General features: G+C 52.6%; 2 protein-coding genes across 2 annotated transcripts; one reads left to right on the top strand and one right to left on the bottom strand.

The window, feature by feature from the left end:
* Window positions 1–5,312: 5,312 nt before the first annotated feature.
* Window positions 5,313–12,148, top strand: ZNF428 (zinc finger protein 428). Its single transcript, XM_004060877.5, has 2 exons — window positions 5,313–5,445; window positions 11,489–12,148. Exons 1-2 carry the CDS (start codon window positions 5,370–5,372, stop codon window positions 11,986–11,988), a joined length of 576 nt encoding a protein of 191 aa, XP_004060925.1. The 5' UTR covers window positions 5,313–5,369; the 3' UTR covers window positions 11,989–12,148.
* Window positions 5,405–7,633, bottom strand: SRRM5 (serine/arginine repetitive matrix 5). Its single transcript, XM_019016180.3, has one exon. It carries the CDS (start codon window positions 7,415–7,417, stop codon window positions 5,405–5,407), a length of 2,013 nt encoding a protein of 670 aa, XP_018871725.1. The 5' UTR covers window positions 7,418–7,633.
* Window positions 12,149–12,691: the final 543 nt, after the last annotated feature.

Here is a 12,691-nt window from a genome sequence, read left to right as displayed (position 1 = left end):
GCAAGCGCCCTAGGCTCTTCACGCCCCCTGCGCGCTGTCCTACCCTACTTGCGACGCAGGCGCAGAGGCTGGGCGTGCAGCCGCCGCCGCAGAGCCGGAGCGGGGGCCGCCGGCGCCGGTGAGTGTCCCGGGCAGGGGTGCGCGGGGCATGCCGGGAAGCGGGCGCTACGGCCCCGCTGCATGATGGGAGGGACGACTCCCGTCACCGGGGAGCCGGCGGTCTGGGGCCGTGGTGACCCGAGGGCTTCTTTTTCTCCCCCTACGCGTCTGTGCCGCCCTGGGGCATCCTGGGAGAACCGAGCGCTCCGCCTTGAAGCGCTGTGGGAGTCGGTCCGCTAGTCGTAGGCCTGGTGCATCCTGGGAAAGAGTGTCCCAGATCCTTGTCGAGACCGGTTCCTTTTATCCCACACCTGCCGCTGACCGTCCTGGAGGCTTGGAGCTCTTCCACACGGGGAGTCTGGGAAGGTGGTCGCTATAGGCCTAAGGCATCCTGGGAAGAACTGCCACAAGGAATTGTGGGAACTGGCCCTTATTGTCCCGTAGTGGAAGGTTTTACCCTGGTCTCTTTGCTCGAGCATTGGAACGGGTGCCTATTGTGTTCACGCGGGGCATCTTGGGAATTGACTGCTATAGGCCCAGGGCATTGTGGGGTCTCCAGCACTGTGTTTGCCTTTCAGTTTGGCTGCCATAGGCGTGGTAGGAGTGGGACTTGTGAACCAAGGGATGGCCCTACCTGACGTCTGGAATACTCTGGAAGGGGCCTTGTGTGACGTGGGCTTGGAAAAGTGTAGGCTGATGGGCATTGTCTCCTGGTAACTTCAGGGAACGTCTTGATTGTCCCAGGTGTATGGTTGCCGTATAAAATATACAATGTCTAGTTAAATTTGAATTTCAGATAAACAATTATATCCAAAAGATACAACCTTTTAGAAAAGTATGTCCCAAATATCACATGGAACATAGCTATATTAATTCTTTGGGCTAGTTGCAGTGGCTTATGCCTGTGATACCAATACTTTGGGAGGCTAAGGCAGGAGCATCGCTTGAGACCCGGAGTTCAAGACCAGCCTGGGCAACATAGTGAGACCCCCGTCTCTACAAAAAAAGAAAAAAAAGTAAAAATTAAGCCTGGCGTGGTGGCGCATACCTGTAGTCCCAGCTACTCTCCTAGGGGCGAGTAGGGTACCTTGAGCACAGGAGTTTGAGGTTACAGTGAGCTAACCTCCCAACCTGGTTATGGGGAGTACATGAGTTAAGGCCTGGAAGCCCCTTTCCTACAGATCACCCTACTGCACTCCAGCCTGGGCAACTGAGCGAGACCCTGTCTCTTAAAAAATATAAATAAGTAGGCTGGGCGCGGTGGCTCATGCCTGTAATCCCAGCACTTTGGGAGGCCGAGGCGGGTGGATCACGAGGTCAGGAGATCGAGATCATCCTGGCTAACACGGTGAAACCCTATCTCTACTAAAAATACAAAAAATAGTCGGGCGTGGTGGCAGGCGCCTGTAGTCCCAGCTACTCGGAAGGCTGAGGCAGGAGAATGGCGTGAACCCAGGAGGCAGAGCTTGCAGTGAGCCGAGATCGTGCCACTGCACTCCAGCCTGGGCTACAGAGCAAGACTCCGTCTCAAAAAAAAAAAAAAGCCGGGCATGGTGGCACGCGCCTGTAGTCCCAGCTACTTGGGAGGCTGGGGCAGGATAATCGCTTGAACCCAGGAGGCAGAGGTTGCAGTGAGCCGAGATCGCGCCACTGCGCTCCAACCTGGGCGACAGAGTGAGACTCCGTCCCAAAAAAGAAAATTAAATAAATAAATAAATAAGGGCCAGGTGTGGTAGCTCATGCCTGTAATCCCAGCACTTTGGGAGGTGGGAGGCCAAGGCAGGAGTATTGTTTGAGCCAGGAATTTGACAGCAGCCTTGGCAACATAGTGAGACACCATCTCCGCAAAAAAAAAAAAAAAAAAAAAAAAAAATTAATTGGATGTCTTCTGTTTTTATTTGCTAAATCTGGCAATCTTATCTTGGTATAAAGTAGAATTCCCAAATTAGATGGGGCCCTGTAGGCAATAGGGTATCTTTAGAATTTTCCTCTGCCAATTATGAAATCTGTCTTTAAAAGCCAAGATTTAGGTGCTTTCTTTAGGAAGTTGCCCTGCCAATGATGCCAATGGTCCTTTGCCCCAGCCACCTCCAGGTTTCAATCTGAAGCTTTTCTCTTTAGTCCCCAGCATTAAACTTGACATCCAGGCTTTGAAGGGACCATGTATTTTCCACCATTGTATCCCCAGTGCATCGGCCTTGGCCTGTAAGAGATATAGCTGAGGCTGCACCAACTGGCCCTGCTTGGTTCTCTACTGTCAGGGAGTACAGTGGAAGACAGTAGTGGTGTGTGTGTGTGGTGGGGTTGGTGGGAGGCGGGGGGGGTCCGTTGGTGAAGAGGGAGAGAGAGAAGTCACAGAAGGCTTCCTGGCAGAGGCAGTATTTCAGCGGGCAAGAAGTATAGAGGTTCTTATGTTTGTGGTGGGCTTTGAAGGGTGAAAAGGAGTTCTCCAGGCCAAAAAGGGGGAAGGAGGACTGGGCGTGGTGGCTCTTGCCTGTAATCCCAGCACTCTGGGAGGCCACCGTGAATGGATCACCTGAGGTCAGGAGTTTGAGACCAGCCTGGCCGACATAATGAAACCCTGTCTCTACTAAAAATACCAAAAAATTAGCCGGGTATGGTGGTGGTGGCTGCCTGTAATCCCAGCTACTAGGGAGGCTGATGCAGGGTGGAGGTTGCAGTGAGCTGAGATCGCGCTACTGTACTCCAGCCTGGGCAACAAAGTGAGACTCCGTCTCAAAAAAAAAAAAAAAAAAAAAAGAGGAGGAGGACATTCTTGACAGCGACAGCGGGTGTACTAAGACCCACAGACGTGAAAAGGCCTTGTGTGCGCAGGGAGAGGTGAGAGGTCTGGAACATCTGGAGTTTATAGAGGGGCAGGGATGGGAGTAGTAATGGCCACTCTTGATGGAATACCAGCCACACACCAGGAATTTCTATCAGTGAGCCTACTGAATCTTCAGAAAAACCTTTTGAGCTGAGAAATCATTTTATGAAAGGTCTGGCTTCCAATCCTAGTTCATCCACTTACCAGATGGTGACCTTGGGCTACTCACTTATCACCTCTGTGTCTGTTTCCTCATCTGTACAAAGGAGATAATTCCCAGTCTAGTTATGGGGAGTATGTGAGTTAAGGCCTGGAAGCCCCTTTCTTACAGAGAAGGAAACAGGCTAGAGAAGTTAAGTTCTTTGCTTGGTGCTACATAGCTAGAGTGTGGCAAACCTAGACACTATCTTGCCAATTGATACAGAACTAAGGCTGATAATCACAAACTAGTATAGCCATACCAATTGTTTAAATATTAAAATACTTCCAGATGGGTTGGTGTGTCACTGCTACACAAGTACTCCCTGTCCCTAACTGCCACTTTGGACCCCCCTTGTGGTATTATATATATAAATATATTGGTTTTCATCCACAGTTCCTGGCTGGTAACTCCTATAGCCTTTGTTACAGTCTCTTGTTATAATGTTGTGTACCTTAGGCCTGGGGCAGGTCTGAAGAAACAGAATCTCTCTGACCTCCTCCTGCCCTCCATTTCCTGCCCCAGGGCAAGACTCTAATCTTCCCCACCTTCTTGATTGTTGGTCTTAAGACACTTTTCAGAGAAGTCCATGCCCAATGCTGCTGTCTTAAAGCCTCCAAGAGGACTGGGTTTGGAGAGCTTCCGCATAGCTAACCACATGAGGGTTCCTGTAGGGTGGCACCCCAGGGAGGGCGTGAAGCTCCCTGCCCCTTCCCTTATACCTTGCCCTACACATCTCTTCATCTTTGTTCTTTGCAATATCCTCTATAATAAACCAGTAAATCTAAGTAAGCATTTCCTTGAGTTCTGTGAGCAGCTCCAGCAAAAATTTTTTTTTGTAAGATGGGTCATCCAGGCTTGAGTGCAGTGGCAAGGTCACGGCTCACTGCAGCCTTGACCTTCCAGGCTCAATTTATCCTCCCACCTCAGCCTCTCAGGTAACTGGGACTATAAGCACATGCCACCACACCGGCTAACGTTTGTAATTTTTTTTTTTTTTTTTTTTTTTGTAGAGACAAGTTTGCCATGTTGCCTAGGCTGGTCTCAAACTCCTGAGCTCAGGTGATCTGCCCACTTCGGCCTCCCAAAGTGCTGGGATTACAAGCATGGGACACTGCGCCCGGCCTTATTTTTATTTTTTTTTAAAAAGTCGGGTGTGGTGGCTCATGCCTGTAATCCCAGCACTTTGGAGGGCTGAAGTGGGCGGATTGCTTGAGCTCTGGGCAACATGGTGAAACCCTGTCTCTTCCAAAAATACAAAAATTAGCTGGGTGTGGGGACAGCGTTGGAATGGAATCGGAGGGGACATCTAGCTGTTGTCTGCTGTGTAGTGTGTGGGGAAAAAGCCCCACACATTTGGTCACAGAATTCTGTGTTGATGATTGTTGTGATAGTGTGAGAGTAGAGGAAAAACACAGTTTGAGGGTTTTTTTCCCCATAACACTTCCCCAACCCGAGACCTCCCCATGGTCCAGCAACTAAAGGGTTAAGGCCTGGCATCCGTCCTGCTCCACTCTCAGTTCTGATTGGTGCCCACACCAGTCCCCACTGTTGAATATTTGGAGTGTCACCTCTCCCTACCCCAGTGAATAAGAACCAGAAGGCAGCCTTGTTGCCCACATGCAGAAATTAAGACCTAGAGAGGGGGACGGGTGCGGTGGCTCATGCCTATAATCCCAGCACTTTGCGAGGTTGAGGCATGTGGATCACCTGAGGTCAGGAGTTCGAGCCCAGCCTGGCCAACATGGTGAAGCCCCATCTCTACTAAAAATACAAAATTAGCCGGGCGTGAGGATGCACACTTGTAGTTCCAGCTACTCGGGAAGCTGAGGTAGGAGAATTGCTTGAGCCTGGGAGGTGGAGGTTGCAGTGAGCTGAGATCGCACCACTGCACTCCAGCCTGGGCAACAAGAGTGAGACTCTGTCTCAAAAAAAAAAAAAAGACCTAGAGAGGGGCAGGGCTTGCAGTCAAGACCCTGTAGACAGTCAGGGACAGAGCTGGGGTCCTCTGTGCCCCACGCCAGCAGTGAGCACACAGTTGGGCTTGGGGTGGGGATGGGTGCTATGTAAAAATTTATTGAATCATCACAGGTCTTTCCTTTCCCCCTATCCAGCATCCCTCTCTACCTGCCAACATCCTGTATTAGAGAACTTGTGGCCGGAGGTGTGGCTGTGGAGAGCTGGCCGGGGAGGGACGCTGCTCAGCTGCTGCTCTGCTCCTGTCTCCTGTCCCCTCCCCCGGCCATGACGGAGACCCGTGAGCCAGCTGAGACTGGGGGCTACGCCAGCTTGGAAGAAGACGATGAAGACCTTTCCCCAGGTAAGGTGGCCTTAGAGGTGGTGGCGTTGGCTTGACTGTCATCCTGGCTTAGGGTTTGGCCTCCACTGGGAAATGTTGATGGGGAGTGGCTGCTTGTCTTGCTAGGGGTTCTATTCTGACTGAGACTGCTTGTCCTGGTAGGGGATCTCTTCCAGTCGGGACTTCTGGGGACTGTAGATTGACTGGGGTCGCTCTCCTTGCTAGAGGTTCTAGATTGGCTATGATTTCCTTCCTTGCTGGGGGTTCTAGATCGGCTGTGAGCTTTCTCCTTGCTGGAGGCTCTAGGTCGACTGTAACCACTCTGCTTATTGGGGCTTCTCGATCGGCTGTGATCTCTCTCCTCGCTGGAGCTTCTAGATTGTCTGCGCTCTCTCTCCTTGCTGGGGCTTCTCCATCGTCTGCGATCTCTCTCTTTGCTGGGGCTTCTGGATTGTCTGTGCTCTCTCTCCTCGCTGGGGCTTCTAGATTGGCTGCGATCTCTCTCCTTGTTGGGGCTTCCAAGTCGGCTGTGATCTTTCTCCTTGCTGGGGCTTGTAGATCGTCTGTGATCTCTCTCTTTGCTGGAGCTTCTAGATTGTCTGCGCTGTCTCTCCTTGCTGGGGCCTCTCGATTGTCTGTGATCTCTCTCTTTACTGGGGCTTCCAAGTTGGCTGTGATCTCTTTCCTTGCTGGGGCTTCTAGATCGGCTGCGATCTCTCGCCTTGTTGGGACTTCTAGATCGGCTGCGATCTCTCTGCTTGTTGGGGCTTCCTGATTGACTGCGACCACTCTCCTTCCTGGGGCTGCTAGATCCTCTGCGATCTCTCTCTTTGCTGGAGCTTCTAGAATGGCTATGACTTCTTTCGTTGCTGGGGTTTCTAGACCAGTTGTGACTTCTTCCTCTTCTGGGGGTTCTAGATTGGTTTTGACTTTTCCCCTTGCTGTGGCTTCTAGACTGGCTGTGTCTTCCCATCTGGCACAGAATTCCCTTCCGGGTGCGACTTCTTGCCCTGCTATGGTTTCTCTTCCAACTGTGACTTCTCACCCTGCTGTGCGTCCTCTTCTGACTGCCACTTCTTGACCTTCTGGGGCTTCTAGATTGGCTGTGACTTTGCGGCCTGCTGCGGGTGCTGGCCTGGTTATAACTCTTGACCCTGCTGGACATTTCAGTGGGGCTGTAACTCTTTTCCCTACTGGGGATGATCATCTGACCATAGCTCTTCACCTTCCTTGATGACGATGGAGATGGGTTGTCACTCTTCTCCTTGGAGGGAATTCCAGTCGGGGTTTGACACTTGGCTTTACTGGGAGTTACAGCCAGCTCGGAACTCCTCCCTATACCTGAGCCTCCTGGTGGGCGGTAACTCTTCTTGCTCAGATTTCTAGGCTGGCTGTCACTCCTTTCCCTGTTGCTGGTTCTAGGCCGGCCGTAACTCTTTCCCCGACTCCCTTTTTGCTGTGAAGTGGGAGTTCTCACCCTGCTGGCCATGCCTGGTCTGGTACCATGAGTTCTTATCCTGCCAGGAGTGCTGGCCCTGCTGGGTGACCTCTTGGAGCTGCGGCTTCCCCTTCTGCCAGGTGTCCTACCCCGGCTGTGTGTGCCCCTCCGCTGGTGGCATCTCACGTCGCTGGCCTTGCTGGCTTTGCTGGTCCTGGTGTCGGTGCTCACCCTGCTGGGTGTTCTTGCTTTGCTGCGGACTCGGGACCTGCTGCTGGGCCGGTTAGAAGGGGCTCTTTTTGTACTGGTCGATTTGGTGGACTTGGAACTGCTTGGGCTCATGACTGAGTTGCGGGATGTCGCTGGTTTGGTGGGCACTAAGGATCTGTTGGGCGTTGCTGATTTGATGGACTTCAAGGAGGCAGGAGGCTTGGGATCCGCAGTGGGCATGGAGGATCCACTGGGTGCCAGGGACATACTGGGCTTTGAAGATCTCTTAGGTGAAGACATGGTGGGCGCAAAAGGGCTTGTGGTCCTGGAAGTCACAGTAGACATGAAACACCTGGTAGCCGTGGACGATGACCTGATTGCCTGTCACAGGCCAACTGTGTGAAGTCATAGTGGGCATTGAAGACTCTGGAGGGTGAGTGGTATGAAGTCAGAGGTGGGAGGAGAGAGGGAAGGGGTCCCAGCCTGAGGCTGGAGATATTTCCTCTGGTTTGCAGCCATTCAGCAGATGTCTTCTGAGGCTGACTCATGCCCAGCATTGCTGGGGACACAGAGATGGGGCAGACCCAGGCCCTGCCTTCAAGGAGCCCATAGTCAATGGGTGGGGAGGGGGGGTCACTGCCCAGAGTGGTCAGGGTGTGATGGAGAGCAGTGCAGGGGCCGGGGAGCCCATACGAGAGAGACACTGACCGCCTGGGGAGTCAGCGAGGACTTCACAGAGGAGGTGACATGAGCTTGGCTTTAAAAAGGAGCAGGAGTTTTGCGAGTAGAGAAAGAAAGGGTCAGGCTGGGCGCGGTGGCTCACACCTGTAATCCCAGCACTTTGGGAGGCTGAGGCAGGCAGATCACCTGAGGTCAGGAGTTTAAGACCAGCCTAACCAACATGGTGAAACCCCATCTCTACCAAAAATATAAAAATTAGCCAGGTGTGGTGGCACACGCTTGTAATCCCAGCTACTTGGGAGGCTGAGGTGGGAGGATCACTTGAACCTTGGAGGCGGAGGTTGCAGTGAGCCAAGATCACGCCATTGCACGTCAGCCTGGGTGACAGCGAGACTCTCTCTCGAAAAAAAAAAAAAATGAACGGGTCCACCAGGTGGGCGAGGAGCAGAGGCTAAGGCTTTAGGGAGGGAGATCAGGGTCTTGGGGCCACTATCATCCACTCACCCACACGTCCTCTGCTGCGGACCCCAAGATCATACCTGCCCTTGAGGAGTTCCCAGTCAGATAAGGGAGATACCCTGGGGGGCAGCTGACTGCAGTCAGCTTCTAGGACAGTAACAGGAGGAGGTGCTGGGGCAGGGGAAGCTGGAGAGAGACCTGGCTGGGAGCCTGGGCCTTCAGGGTGGTGGCTTCACAGAAGACAGAGTTTGTGCTGGGTCTTGAAGGATGAGTAGGGGGTCACCAGGTGGATAGAGTGGGGAACAGCCCATACCAAGGCCTCAGGAAACGATTGTTAAATGGCAGGAACTAGTAGGAGAGAGCTGCAGGGACGGATGTTCAGAAGGAAAGAGTTATAACCCGTTCTGGGCTGGTGATGCTGGGGACCCAGCAGGAGGGTGGTAAAAAAAGTGACTGGCTGCCTGGGATGAGGAGGTCTGGGACGGCCTCACCAAAGAGGAAGGCCTCCCACTGGGTCTTAAAGGATGGTGGGAAAAACTAGGGCAGGACATTCCCACCAGAGGGAGGAACAGTGTGTGTGAAGCCTCAGAAAAGGTTTGTCAAATTCCATGCAGAGATATCCATGCCATAAATATGTCCTAAGTACTTTCTTTGCACAAAAGGAGGTGTTTTAGATGCTGGGGCCACAGCAGTGAACCAGACAAAGTCCCAGCTCTCAGGGACAGGCAGTAAACAAACACACAAGTAAATGTTGAATGCAGTGAGTCAGAAGATGGAGAAAAATGAGCTGGGTGCGGTGGCTCATACCTATAATCCCAGCACTTTGGGAGGCTGAGATGGGTGGATCACTTGAGGTCAGGAGTTTGAGACCAGCCTGGCCAACAAGGTGAAACCCCGTCTCTACTAAAAATACAAAAATTACCTGGGCATGCTGGTGCGCCCCTGTAATCCCAGTTACTTGAGAGGCTGAGGCAGAAGAATTGCCTGAACCCAGGAGGCGGAGTTTCCAGTGAGCTGAGATCACGCCACTGCACTCCAGCCTGGATGACAGAGCGAGACTCTATCTCAAAAGAAGATGGAGAAAAATCAAGCAGAGTAAGGGGTGTAGGGAGTGCTGGGGAGTGGCCAGGGCGTCACTGAGAAGGTGACACTTGAGAAGAGACATGGAATGGAGAGTGACATCGGCAGAAAGGGTGGCAAAGACCCTGAGGCAGGTATGGGCCTGGGCTGTTGGAAGGTGAGGAGCCTGGTATGAAGAGCCTGTGGCCACTGTGATGACAGGAGCAAGGGCGGAGCACAGGGTGCAGTAGCAGGATCCTCTGGGTTCTGGGAGAAACTGAGGAATGGGGCTGGGATGGATACAAGGTGAGGCTTTTGGCAGGCTCCTACCACCGAGGCCGAAGAAGCTGGTACTTCCCACACTGTGGTCACAGGGACCCCATCCCCAACCATTACTTTGTGTATGCGCCCCCATAATGGCAGCTGATGTCGCCCTTTTCCATATATCAACTATAAATTTTTCCCCTTTTCTTTTTTTTTTTGGAAACGGAGTCTTGCTCTGTCACCCAGGCTGGAGTGCAGTGGCTCGATATTGGCTCATCGCAACCTCCGCCTCCCGGGTTCGAGCAATTCTCCTGCCTCAGAGTCCTGAATAGCTGGGACTATAGGCACCCACCACCCCACGCTTGGCTAATTTTTGTATTTTTAGTAGAGACGGGGTTTCACCATGTTGCCCAGGGTGGGTCATGAACTCCTGAGTTCAGGCAATCCGCCCACCTCAGCCTCCCAAAGTGCTAGATTACAGGCCTTTTTCTTTAAACCTAAACTTGTCCTAGGCCTGTCCTTGATAACTGTGAAATCACAGTAATATATCTTACCTATAAATAAATATTTTAATTCACCTAAATCTCTCTCTCTCCCTCTCTCCTCTCTCCCTCTCTCCTCTCTCCCTCTCTCCTCTCTCCCTCTCTCCTCTCTCTCTCTCTCCTCTCTCTCTCTCTCCTCTCTCTTCTCTCTCTCTCTCTCTCTCGCCACAGATATAAAAGTACATCTGTGTGTATGCATGTGTTTTAATTTGCACAAATACCTTTTCAAATGGTTGTCTCCCTAAAATGATCCAGTGTCAGCCATGGCCCAGGTTCAGCTTTTCCTGCCAGAGCTGTGTAACCACAGGGGAGTGAGTCGTCTAGCCTCCCTGTGCCTCAGTTTCCACATCCATCAACTGGGGATAGTAATAGTACCACCCTCAAAGGGTTGTTGAGGATTTAGTGAGTTAATGTATAAGAACAGGGCTCCTACAATAGCAAGGATGCTGTTGTTACTGGTGGGTTTTTACTACTCCTGCTTTGTCCTTCCTAAATGCCTCCCACCCCACCTCCCCATGGAGTTTTTGTTTTCTTTTGCAATCAATCGAAAGAATCAAATAATTTTTTTTTTTTTTTTTGCTTTTTTCTAAGACAGCAGAGTCTTGCTCTGTCACCCAGGCTGGAGTGCAGTGGTGCGATCTCGGCTCACTGCAACCTCCGCCTCCTGGGTTGAAGCAGTTCTCCTGCCTCAGCCTCCCGAGTAGCTGGGATTACAGGCGCCCGCCACCACACCCAGCTAATTTTTGTATTTTTAGTAGAGACGAGGTTTCACCATGTTGGCCAGGCTTGTCTTGAACTCCTGACCTCATGATCTGCCCACCTTGGCCTCCCAAAGTGCTGGGATTACAGGAGTAATCCACCGCGCCCGGCCAAAAAAATTCTTTTTAAGTGGTGAGGTCTCACTCTGTCACCCAGGCTGGAAGGGAGTGGCGCAATCATGGCTCAAATGCAGCCTGGAACTCCTCGGCTCAAGTGATCCTCCCGCCTCAGCCTCCCGAGAAGCTGGTACTACAGGTAATGCATCACCAGGCCTGGCTAATTTTTTAATTTTTTGTAGAGACGGAGTCTTGCTATATTGCCCAGGCTGGTCTCAAACTTCTAGGCTCAAGTGATCTTCCCACCTTGGCCACCCAAAAGTGCTGGGATTACAGGCATAAGCCACTGTGCCCAGTCCTGTCCCATGCAGTTCTTGGAAGACATTCATTTGCTTGACACAAAGATACAGGGAATCTACTGGGTGCCAGCCTTGTTCTGTGCCATGGGGACTCATCTGTGGGGAAGGGAAGGGTAGTGTCTAGGCTACCCTCATCATACTATGGCAAGTCTGAATGTGGGGATTCAGGGAGGGGACAGCTGGGCCTAGCCCTCTTTCCTGTGATACCACTGTCTCCCCCTATCTGTCCCCCTCCAGGCCCCGAGCATTCCTCTGATTCAGAATACACTCTCTCAGAGCCGGACTCCGAAGAGGAAGAAGATGAGGAGGAGGAGGAAGAGGAGACCACTGACGATCCCGAATATGATCCTGGCTACAAGGTGAAGCAGCGCCTTGGCGGGGGCCGTGGTGGCCCATCCCGCCGGGCCCCCCGTGCAGCCCAGCCCCCGGGCCCCCCGGCCCAGCCTTGCCAGCTCTGTGGCCGCTCACCCCTTGGGGAGGCCCCACCGGGAACCCCACCCTGCCGGCTCTGCTGCCCTGCTACAGCCCCCCAGGAAGCACCAGCCCCTGAAGGCAGGGCCCTCGGGGAGGAAGAGGAGGAACCACCTCGGGCTGGGGAGGGCCGACCAGCTGGGCGGGAGGAGGAGGAGGAAGAGGAGGAGGAGGGAACCTACCACTGTACGGAATGTGAGGATTCCTTCGATAACCTGGGGGAGCTGCACGGGCACTTCATGCTGCATGCCCGGGGTGAGGTGTAGGCAGAGCCCCCACATGGGGAGCTTGGCAGAAGGGGTGGGGTGGGAGGAGGGGGCTGAGGAAATTGGGGTTGTGACAGTGGTCATGGGGGATGGGGTACTGCCGGTCTGTGTTGTCTTAGAAGTAGATGTGTGATGGCCAGAATAAAAGCCAAAATCTGTATCTGTGTGTGTTGGTTCAGAGTGTGTGTGTGTGTGTGTGTATTCCCGCCCGTGTGTGTGTTTGTGTGTGTGTGTGTGTGTGTGTGTATTCCCTCTGGGCTCCTTCTTGGGGAACCTTGGGGTCTTTTGGGAAAGATAACATTTACTGCGTGCTTATATTCGATGAGGTTTCCATGTATTTACTTACAGACCCCATAATGTAAAGGCTCTAATAATAGAATTTTGTTTCTCACTCACAAAATAGTGCTGGGTGAGTCATTTGGGGACCCAGGCCATCCCTTAAGCCTGTTGTCTCCCCCATGGTCCAGACTAGGTGGCCATAGCCTGGGTCCTGCTGGCAGAAGAGGACAGGATGCCTGGTGAGGTGCACGTGTTGTCTTACAAGCCCTGGCCTGCCAGGGGCACACACTGCTTCCATTGACACGCCTTTGCTGAGAAATTAGATATGTGGCCGCAGCTAACTGCAAAAACAACCTGGGAGAAGCAGTCTAGCCAAGCGCCCAGAAAGCAGAAAACAGTTCATGGAGGACAGCTAGGGCTTTCT

This window comes from Gorilla gorilla, chromosome 20, assembly GCF_029281585.2.
Source record: "Gorilla gorilla gorilla isolate KB3781 chromosome 20, NHGRI_mGorGor1-v2.1_pri, whole genome shotgun sequence".
NCBI classification, from domain to species: domain Eukaryota; kingdom Metazoa; phylum Chordata; class Mammalia; order Primates; family Hominidae; genus Gorilla; species Gorilla gorilla.
This window is presented reverse-complemented; position numbering and strand designations above follow the sequence as displayed.